Source organism: Aedes albopictus, chromosome 1 (genome assembly GCF_035046485.1).
Source record: "Aedes albopictus strain Foshan chromosome 1, AalbF5, whole genome shotgun sequence".
Taxonomy (NCBI): Eukaryota; Metazoa; Arthropoda; class Insecta; order Diptera; family Culicidae; genus Aedes; species Aedes albopictus.
The window spans coordinates 169,832,088-169,843,207 of record NC_085136.1 but is presented as its reverse complement, the minus strand read 5'-3'; the positions used below and the strand labels follow the sequence as shown (position 1 = coordinate 169,843,207).

The 11,120-nt window shown below is 47.9% G+C and overlaps 2 protein-coding genes across 2 annotated transcripts; both read left to right on the top strand.

Moving 5' to 3' along the window:
- Positions 1 to 33: 33 nt before the first annotated feature.
- On the top strand, positions 34 to 1,571 carry LOC109430882 (26S proteasome regulatory subunit 10B). The gene is made up of 3 exons (XM_029877851.2): positions 34 to 226; positions 328 to 1,168; positions 1,231 to 1,571. The coding sequence occupies exons 1-3, from the start codon at positions 130 to 132 to the stop codon at positions 1,472 to 1,474; spliced, it is 1,182 nt and encodes a 393-aa protein (XP_029733711.1). The 5' UTR covers positions 34 to 129; the 3' UTR covers positions 1,475 to 1,571.
- A 2,736-nt stretch (positions 1,572 to 4,307) lies between these two features.
- Positions 4,308 to 8,639, top strand: LOC115269273 (uncharacterized). The gene is made up of 2 exons (XM_062856301.1): positions 4,308 to 7,268; positions 7,455 to 8,639. The coding sequence occupies exons 1-2, from the start codon at positions 4,308 to 4,310 to the stop codon at positions 8,637 to 8,639; spliced, it is 4,146 nt and encodes a 1,381-aa protein (XP_062712285.1).
- Positions 8,640 to 11,120: the final 2,481 nt, after the last annotated feature.

The window sequence follows — 11,120 nt, the reverse complement described above, 5'->3', positions numbered from 1 at the left end:
TTCAGCTTTTCTACGCTACTGACACTGCCTGCCAGTCATCGGCAAGCGTCAAAATTTATTATCGTTCGTCTTTCTTCTGGTGGATGCAAAACAAATTTTGCGGAAGTTTTTCAATAAAATTGTGTAAAAATGTCGACCGCAGTTGAACCAGCTCGCGAGAAGGCGCTACAAGACTACCGGAAGAAGTTGCTAGAACATAAGGAGGTGGAATCCCGGCTGAAGGAGCGTAAGTTTTTCGTATGTTTTGGGGGAGATTTCACTGGTCGAGGTTATGACACGAAAAATGATTTGTCATTCCGGATTGGTGTCCGGATTGTTTACTTGCAGTACGAGAGTCCTTGAAGGAGTTGACCAAACAGTTTGATAAATCGGAGAACGATTTGAAGGCTTTGCAGAGTGTTGGTCAGATCGTTGGAGAAGTGCTGAAACAACTGACGGAGGACAAGTTCATCGTCAAGGCTACAAATGGCCCTCGATATGTGGTGGGTTGCCGCAGGCAGTTGGACAAGACCAAGCTAAAGTCCGGGACTCGAGTGGCGTTGGACATGACCACGTTGACCATCATGAGATATTTGCCCCGGGAAGTTGATCCCTTGGTTTACAACATGTCTCACGAGGATCCCGGAGAGGTCACCTACTCGGCCATCGGTGGTCTGTCCGAGCAGATCCGGGAGCTGCGCGAGGTCATTGAATTGCCTCTGCTGAACCCGGAGTTGTTCCTGCGCGTAGGAATTACTCCACCTAAGGGATGTCTCCTATACGGTCCTCCTGGTACGGGTAAAACCCTTCTGGCCCGAGCTGTTGCCTCGCAGCTGGATGCCAACTTCTTAAAAGTGGTCTCATCGGCTATCGTCGACAAGTACATTGGAGAATCGGCTCGTTTGATTCGGGAAATGTTCAACTATGCTAGAGACCATCAGCCTTGCATCATCTTCATGGACGAAATCGATGCCATCGGAGGGCGTCGTTTCTCCGAGGGAACTTCAGCGGATCGTGAAATTCAGCGTACCCTGATGGAGCTGCTGAACCAGATGGATGGCTTCGACTCGTTGGGCCAGGTTAAGATGATTATGGCCACCAATCGCCCGGATACGTTGGATCCCGCTTTGTTGCGCCCGGGTCGTTTGGATAGGAAAATCGAGATTCCACTTCCTAATGAGCAAGCTAGGTAAGTGGCATCTGACTTGCATTCATTTTCAAGCATTAACTGCTCGTTTTTCATACTTATAGATTGGAAATCCTGAAGATCCATGCCGGTCCAATTGCCAAGCACGGTGACATCGACTACGAGGCAGTGGTCAAACTGTCCGACAACTTCAACGGGGCCGATTTGCGTAACGTGTGCACCGAGGCTGGACTGTTTGCCATCCGGGCCGAGCGCGAGTACGTCATTCAGGAGGACTTCATGAAGGCTGTCCGGAAGGTCGCCGACAACAAAAGACTGGAAAGCAAGCTGGACTACAAGCCGGTATAAGAGGGGCCAGTGATCGCATCTACGCATAGCGCAAGTATAATCAGTCTTTTTTTCCTTTTACTTCATATATATTAATCGTATGTAATGAATCATTTCATTTATGTGTAATTATTTTTGGAAAAGTTGAGAACCTAGCCGTTTTTTATATTGTTCATTTTTAACGTGTTCTTCTATCTCCAATCGCAAACATGAACATGAGCATAGATGAACGTAAAAATCGTAGTTGCTACTCCGTGTTTGACCAGAGCAATCGAGCTTGGGAGTAGCTTACCGTTCTCAATGTGCATCTTCGCGATTTTCAAACTTCACTAAATCAATAACAGCAGTGGACGGTGCCAATACACCGTTTTTCCAATATTATTTGAGTTCGATATTCAGTCACTATATGGTCTGTTCCGGTGCGACGCTCCCACAACACTACACACCTCTTTGCGCAACCACCTTGCGCCCAACTGTCATCAGCGAAAAACACGATTTCACAAGATTTTCCTTTCAATTCATTCCAAATCCAAATCGACACATGTAAAGAAGAACAAAAAAGTTGATCAAATAAAAAAAGTTGTATTTTAGATCGTAAAACGCGGTTTTTTCCTCTTCTCCGGGTTCCGTCGGGAGTTTAACGTCTTTCCGTACAGTTTTTGGTCCTTCTTCGTCGGATTACGTCGCGAACCGGAATGGAAAAGTTGGTCGGTCGAAGAAACGCGCAGTTAGTGCAAGTGAAGTGGCAGCTGGCAGCGGCCGAAAAACTCCACGAGCGAAACGCCTCGCACGGGGAGGTTTTGTATCGGCTCGAACAGCTGCAGGATCTGGCCAGAAAGTTCCGAGACACTCAAAGCGAGATAGAGGAGAATCAACCCGACCCGGAAGCAATCGCCTCAGTGCACAACTTTCGGGAGGAATTCAACACGCACTTCTATCGTGCGAAAGATGCACTCGAGCGGTACATTTCCCACAATGACAACGATGACGACGGGGACAACAGTTCCATCAGGGGCTCCTCAGGTAGCTACCGATCGGTGGCCGGTTCCAGCACAGATCTTCGGGAGGCCATGCAGATGCTGTTGGAGGCCCAGCGAACGATGATGCTGCAGTCGTCGAGTGGCAGAACAAACGTAAACAACGTCGATCCCGCAGGAGGAGAACAGATGCCGAATCATGCACCCTTCGCAAACGTCCGGCTTCCTGCAATAAATGTGCCAACTTTCGATGGCGATCGGAAGAATTGGAGATCCTTCAAGGATATTTTCGTTCAAACGATTCACGCAAGACGCGATTTGCGTGATTCGTTAAAAATGCAGTACCTGGTTTCGTATCTGAGCGGTGATGCGAAACGACTGGTAAATTCTTTCCCGATTTCGGATGCCAACTACAAGGAGGCGTGGGCGGCATTGTCGAACTTCTATGACAAGAAGAAATACACGGTTTTCTCTCTTGTCCGGGAATTTGTCGAGCAGCCTGTCATCACCAACGCTACTGCCGACAATTTGCGCAAACTGGTCACTACTTCGGACGAGGTAGTTCGACAACTAAATGCTCTGGGAGAGGAGTACAACACACGGGACCCCTGGCTGATCCACCTCCTGCTGGAGAAGCTAGATAAGGACACCCGGTCCTTGTGGGCCCAAAGGATTATCGACGTGGAGAACCCATCCTACGAAGAGTTCCTCAAGTTCTTGGACAATCGGTGCGACGCCCTCGAAACCTGCACGGCGTTCAGCAGGAAGGTGACAACGGATGGCCAACGGAAGGATGCCGGGAAGAAGATGCAAGCTGAGAAGAAGATGCAGTCGCTGCATGCGACTACAGTGATACAAAAGTGCGCGAAATGCTCCAGCGAGCATCCGATTCATACAGGGTGTTAGGTTCCTGAGTGCAAACTTTTTAAATGGTGATAGAGGACCATAAATGGAGAAAAAAATTGTTCTACGCATATGGCCAAATCTTAACCGTTACGTAGTTATTGAACTTCCCATGTTTATGACTCTTATTGCCTTAACTGACAATAACTTGAAAATGGTCAAACTTATCGAAGTTTTTTTTACCCTTATTCGAAAGATTATTGAATTTTCTAACAAATGGCATCTTTGAATCGATTGATTTAGTTAAATAACTAAGTTTTCTAGAGTAAAATAGCTAAAAATAGTGTATTTTTGTTGGTTTTTGTCAATTATCTTTGAAACATGCGTGATAAGTTAAAATTCTTTCTTTGGCAAAGTTGTGGCCCCTGTTACACTCTACAATTCGTTCTTTGACACCAAACTTCTAGCTCTTATCTTTTTCTTGCAATTTTGATTCAAATGTGCGGCACAATGCGCAAAAAAATGCTTTCCACGACAATTGCAAATTTATGATCTGAAATGCGATATTAAAATCAAAATTGCAACAAAATAACAAGAGATAGAAGTTTGGTATCAAAGAACGAATTGTAGAGTGTAACAGGGGCCACTACTTTGCCAAAGAAAGAATTTTAATTTATTACGCATGTTTCAAAGATAATTGACAAAAACCAATAGAAATACACTATTTTTAGCTATTTTGCCCTAGAAAACTTAGTTATTTAACTAAACCAATCGATTCAAAGATGCCATTTGTTAGAAAATTCAATAATTTTTCGAATAAGGGTAAAAAAACTTCGATAAGTTTGACCATGTTCAAGTTATTGCCAGTTAAGGCAATAAGAGTCATAAACATTGGAAGTTCAATAACTACGTAACGGTTGAGATTTGACCATATGCGTAGAACAATTATTTTTTCCATTTATGATCCTCTATCACCCTTTAAAAAGTTTGCACTCAGGAACCTAACACCCTGTATGTGCGAAGACTTTAAGAAAATGGACTTACAGTGCAAACGTGAACTCGTACAAAAGGCGAAGTTGTGCTACAATTGTCTTCGACCTTCGCATTCGGTGAAGAATTGTGCTTCGAAGTCGGTGTGTCGCGTCGGCGGCTGTAAGCAGCGCCACCACACGCTGCTGTGCCCGAAGATTGAAAACTCAAGTGATCGGAAGGAAGAACGTAGTGATGACCCGAAACAGCCAACGCAACCGTCGCGAGATCCCGTTGATGTTGTTAGCTCGCTGGTGGTTCAGGTTCCGAAGCCTCTGAAGGAAACGTTCGTGCTGCCGACGGCGCTCATCAACGTGAAGGCTGTGGACGGAGGGTTTCTGAGGTGTCGTGCGTTGATCGATTCTGGCTCTGGCGCTTCGCTCATCACTGAGGCCTGCGTGAACAAGCTTGGCATTCCGCGTACTAATGGGAAGGTAGTGGTCTCCGGACTGGCGCAACAGTCTGCCGGGACAACCCGTGGAATCGTTAAGCTAGTGATTGCAAATCGGTGTAACGAGGCCGTGATTCTGCGAAGCAGCGCGTTCGTGATGGGCAAACTAACGTCGACACTTCCTGCGCAGTTGGTGAAGCCCAATTCGAAGCTACTACAAAAGGAGATCCAGGATGCCCTGGCGGATCCGGCGTACAACCAGCCGGCACCCGTTGATATCATTTTAGGTGCGGATGTCTTTCTTGCCATTCTCCAACCGGGGCAAGTCAAGGACGAATTCGAGAACCCAGTCGCCCAGAACACGATTTTTGGCTGGATCGTATGTGGCAACCAATCGATCTACACAGCAGGGGTTCCCAGCAATGTTTCCATCATCAACCTCCACACCGAGGTGGATGTCAACCGTACTTTGCGCCAGTTCTGGGAACAAGAAGAAGTGCCGAAATCGCAGCAGCTCGCACCAGAGGAGCAGGCCGCCGTGGAATGTTTCCGGTCCACAACCACACGCGACGATTCAGGACGCTTCATCGTTCGGTTGCCTTTCGATGAATCGAAGCCTGCGCTGGGCGAATCCCTCACGCCAGCCATCAAACGTATGAGGGCAATGGAGAATCGCTTCGAACGCGATCCTGTTTTTCATCGGCAGTACTTTGATTTCGTCGATGAGTATCTCGCTCTGGGACACATGGAGGAGGTACCTGCGAATGACCTGAGCATGGCAGCTGACAAATGCTTCTACTTACCCCACCATGCGGTAATGAAGGCGGACAGCTCAACCACTAAACTACGCGTGGTTTTTGACGCCTCGAGCTCATCAGAATCAGGCATCTCTCTCAACGATCGGCTTTTGGCGGGGCCGAACATAAATCAGGATCTATTCGACGTCCATCTGCGGTTCCGCTCAAACGAAATCGCATTCGCTGCGGATGCGGAAAAGATGTTCCGCCAAGTGTGGGTCCATCCACAGGACAGAGACTTCCAACGGGTTGTATGGCGTAGCGACCCTGGCGAACCCATCAAGCACTTCCGTCTATGTACCGTTACCTACGGAACGAAGCCGGCACCGTATCTGGCTATCGAGTCCATGCGAGAGGCAGCAAGAAACTACGAAACGGTGTACCCTGAAGCTGCCCAACGAATAGTTCTGGATATGTACGTCGACGACTTCATGTCCGGGGCGAAGAATATCGACGAGGCGAGACAGATGAAAGTTCAAGTGTGCGAGATCCTGCGCTCTGCGGGATTCAATCTACGAAAGTGGACGACTAATCGACCTGATCTTCTGAGCGACAACGAGTACACGGAGCAGGTGCCAGTGGAGATAAAGCTTGCGGAACAACCGGAGGCAGTGAAAGCGCTTGGCATCCAGTGGCTACCTAAGGACGACGTGTTTTCTTTCAAGGTGAGCCTATCAGTAGATAGCGTCAACACTAAACGACAACTGCTCTCGGATTCATCGAGGCTTTTCGATCCGTACGGGTGGTTGTTTCCGGTTATGGTGAAGATCAAGATCTTGTTTCAACAACTATGGCTGAGTGACGTTTCCTGGGATGATCCTTTGCCTGCTTCAGTCGAGGTACCATGGAAGGACATCAAGGAAGGCCTCCACCTCTTGGAACAGATTCGCGTACCACGCTACATGGTGAGTTTCGGTGGAAAGGTGCAATTACACGGGTTTTCAGACGCATCCGAAATGGCCTACGGTGCGGTGATCTACAGTCGTGCAAGGCACGACGCTGGCAACATTTTCGTGAACCTCGTGGCTGCCAAGACAAGAGTGGCACCAATCAAGCAAGTCTCGCTGCCGCGCTTGGAGCTGAGCGCTGCTGCTCTGTTGGCAGAACTAATGCAGCGGGTCACTCAAGCACTCTCTCATCTCACTGTGGAACACTGGGCATGGACAGACAACACAATCGTGCTCCAGTGGCTGTCATCACATCCTCGCAGGTGGAAGACGTACGTAGCTAATCGTACTTCCGCCATTCTCAACTTTCTACCCCGTGAGCGGTGGAATCATGTAAGTAGCCAGGACAACCCAGCAGATTGCGCTTCTAGAGGACTTTCGCCGGGTGAATTCGTTTCGTTTGACCTCTGGTTCCTCGGACCGGAGTGGCTACGCCAGGATGAAGAATTTTGGAACGCTGAACCCTATGAACCAATCGTCGATGAAGATAGTCTCGAAGAAAGGAAGCTCAAGGCCCTACACACCTTGCCAATATCTTGCCGAAGCAACTATGCAGTCGAGCTGGAACTTCTACATCGACGCTCAAGCTACAGGTTGGTTGTACGCGCGCTGGCATACGTGAACCGTTTCCTACAAGCAGCGCGGGGCGTTCAACATGAGCCAACATTGACACCGATTGAAATCGACTCAGCAAGATTGCAGCTGGCGAGAGCTGCACAATTCGACGTGTTCAAGCAAGAAATGGAGATACTCGCCAAGACAGGGGAGTTGCCGATCAAGAATCGATTGTCTGCACTACACCCATTCCTAGACGACAGTGGAACAATGCGAGTGGGAGGTCGTCTAGGGTTCATTCACAAATGTCATAACGCTAAAATTGGTCGTTTTCAACACCCACCCACCCCTTTGTAACACTGTTTATATGGGGAAAATTTTATTTTGTTCGAGCTGTAACACCATGAAGGACACCCACCCACCCCCTCCAGCGTTATGACATTTGTGAACAAGCCCCTACAGAACTCGCCATATTCGTTTAATGTGAAACATCCCGTTATACTCCCACGTGATCATCGGTTGACGGAATTGCTACTGAGAGACCTTCATCTGCAGAACCTGCACGCGGGTCCAACGCTACTGACAGCTACGGTGAACCAACAGTACTGGGTTGTTGGGTTGCAAACGGCAGTTCGGCGAACAGTTCGCAGTTGCATTCGATGTGTGAGACTGAAGGGGCAGACCGCCAATCAGCTCATGGGTAGCCTACCTGTATCCCGAGTGATGGCTACGCGTGCGTTCACTCACGTCGGCGTAGATTATGCCGGTCCATTTAAGATCCATGCATTGTGCGTCAGGGAAGTCAAGACATCCAAGGATTACCTGGCGGTGTTTGTATGCATGGCCACCAAGGCGGTGCACCTAGAGGCTGCCAGTGACCTCTCAAGCAGAACCTTCATCGCCGCGCTCAAGCGGTTCATCGGAAGGCGTGGATATCCCAACGAAATTTGGTCGGACAACGGGACCAATTTTGTTGGTACCGACAATTGGCTCCAGGATCTTCAACGTTCGTTCAGGAACAACAGCCGGGCGGTGGATCACTTCCTCACCAACCAAGGCATCAAGTGGATATTTAACCCTCCTTCGGCGCCACACCGAGGCGGGATTTGGGAGGCAGCCGTAAAAAACGCCAAGAAGCACATCCTCGCGGTCGTTGGATCCGAACCGATCACCTTTGAAGAATTCACTACGGTTTTGTCCCAAGTGGAGGCTTGCCTCAATTCAAGGCCGGTCTGCGCGCTCTCCAGCAACCCTGACAGTTACGAGGCCTTGACACCGGGGCATTTTTTGGTGGGACAGCCCTTGAACCTCATCCCAGAACCAGGAGTCCGGCATATCCCAGTCAATCGACTGGACAGATGGCAGGCGCTACAGAAACACACCGAAGAAATTTGGAGACGCTGGCGTGAAGAGTATGTGGCCACACTGCAGCCGCGTACGAAGTGGCGAACTACAGAGGAGAATGTGAAGGAGAACCAACTAGTGTTGGTCAAAAACGAAAACGTCCCGCCGGCTCAATGGGAGTTGGCTCGCATTGTGAAGCTGCATCCGGATCCATCGGGAATCGTCAGAACTGTGACCTTGCGACGGGGCCAAATTGAGTACCAACGCCCTGTTCAGAAGGTTTGCGTCTTGCTATCGGATTGAGGCACGTGGCCTCAAGGCGGGGAGGATGTTCCGGTGCGACGCTCCCACAACACTACACACCTCTTTGCGCAACCACCTTGCGCCCAACTGTCATCAGCGAAAAACACGATTTCACAAGATTTTCCTTTCAATTCATTCCAAATCCAAATCGACACATGTAAAGAAGAACAAAAAAGTTGATCAAATAAAAAAAGTTATATTTTCAAGTGTAAAACGCGGTTTTTTCCTCTTCTCCGGGTTCCGTCGGGAGTTTAACGTCTTTCCGTACATGGTCACTTACTTAATACCGTGATCAGAAAAAAAGTGGGAACTTTTACTTTGAGCAGTTCGTTCTCAGTCGTGTTCATTTTTTTTCTTTTACCCAACTTTTCTACTTTTAGTGTATAATAGGGATGCTCATTTTTCCTCCAGAAAAACGTGAGTAAGGAGGGTTAGGGTCTTCAGCAAAGTTGCATTCGTAACGCTAAATTCGGCAATTTTTGACCCCCCCTCCGTAACGCTTTTTTGTATGAAAATCCTAAAACTTTTGTATGGGCCGTAACGCTCGGCCATACTCCCCCCCTCCCCCTAGAGCGTTACGTAATTTGTGGACGCCGCCTATGTGCTCCGAAGAGGGTCAAGGTGTCAGCCGCTCTCGGGGGGAGAGCAACTGACGAAAAATTGCAAGTGCCGGGGCTGGGATCGAACTCATGACCATCCGCTTATGAAGCGAACGTCTGGACCACTGCGCCACGGGCCCCGACTGTTGTTGTTGTATCTTTTGATATGATAATGTATTTAGATGTGCATCCTGAAGGGTTGGGGTTCATTCAAATATTACGTAACACAAAATTTGTCAATTTTAGACCTCCCTCCCCCACGTAACAACTTTTGTATGGGATATTTTGAAATTTTGTATGAAGCGTAACACAGCGCTAGCCCCCCTCCCTCCCCCATTAGCGTTACGTAATATTTGAACGAACCCTTGGAGTTTTTGAAGGAGTGTCTTGGATTTATTGAAACCACATTTACAAGCCTTCGATTTTGATCTATAGGTATTGGCTGTACCTGCTCTAGACATTTTTTTTTCTTTTTTCATGTCTCTCCAGAACACTAGAACTTACATCCTAGAGAGTTGAAGTCTTCGACAAAGTGCTTTAGGTTGATAGTTGCTTTATTTTACATCTTTTAGATCTGCTATAACTTATCTAGAGCAGTTTTTTTTTCTTTCGATATACCTCCATTCGCAACCTAGGTGTGATTATGGACCTCGTTATGGACAGTCAGTTGAGGTTGAACGGATATTTTAGCGGTTTTAGCCAAAGCTCAAAATGTTTAGTGACCAACATACAAAACTTGTTATTCTGTACCACATATTCAAATTTCATCACTTTAAGTGCTTTTGATTTTTAAACGAATTTTTAAGATAACCTATCAGTGATATCTACCCGCCATCGCAATCAGTCCAGTTGTGATTGGCAAAGAAAAGTGACGGTGACTCAACGGTGTGGGAGATAGCGACGAGCTAGGAACAAGCAAGCCATGACTTTTATAATCTATGACAGCAATTAATAAAATATTCATTCGTTATCTGAACCTTAAACCAATCATACGTGTTTTACCTTAATCGATCTACGGCCATATCCAACAGGTTATGGGCCAGCTGTGAATTTGGAGAATATTGAAGTCGAGTTTCAAGTCCTGTGAAGAGTCCGCCGCAATTGGATTTGCCGGAAGCTATCAAGATGGACAAATTTGGAATCGAGAGGCTAGGAAGTGATAATTATGAAAATTGGAGTTTCCAGGTCAAGAGTTTGCTGATGCGGGAAGAGCTTTGGAAGTTTGCCACGACTGCTCCGCCGGTTCCCGTCACCGCAGCCTGGAAGAATGGAGATGCCAAGACCCAGGGAACAATCTCGTTATTCGTTGGGATCATGCAGCAATCGTTGATCCGGAAGTGCAATTCAGCCAAGAGATCTGGGACACGCTCAAGAACCATTACCAGAAGACGTCGCTCACCACCAAGGTATCGATCCTCAAGAAAATCTGCAACCTGACGTACACCGATGGGGACGATATGGAGAACCACCTTCATGAAATGGAAGACATGTTCCAGAGGCTGACGAACGCGGGATTGGAGCTCGGGGCAACCCTGACAGTAGTGTTGGTTCTGAGAAGCCTTCCATCATCATTTGAAGCGCTAACCACGGCTTTGGAGAGCCGCCCGGAGGACGAACTGACGATGGACGTAATCAAGCATAAGTTACTGGATGAATGTCTGAAGCGAAGTGACAAATCGGGTCGCGCGGAAACCATGCTGCGTGCCGAAGTTGGACCCAAGAGTATCATCTGCCATCACTGCCAGAAACCCGGTCACGTGAAAAGAGAGTGTCGTTTGCTGAATCAGAAGACGGATGAAAAGCGAAAGTTCAAACCGAAACCACCGATGTCCAAACAAAGAGCTAGAGCCGTTAAGGAGAACGATCCGGCCGATTTTGCATT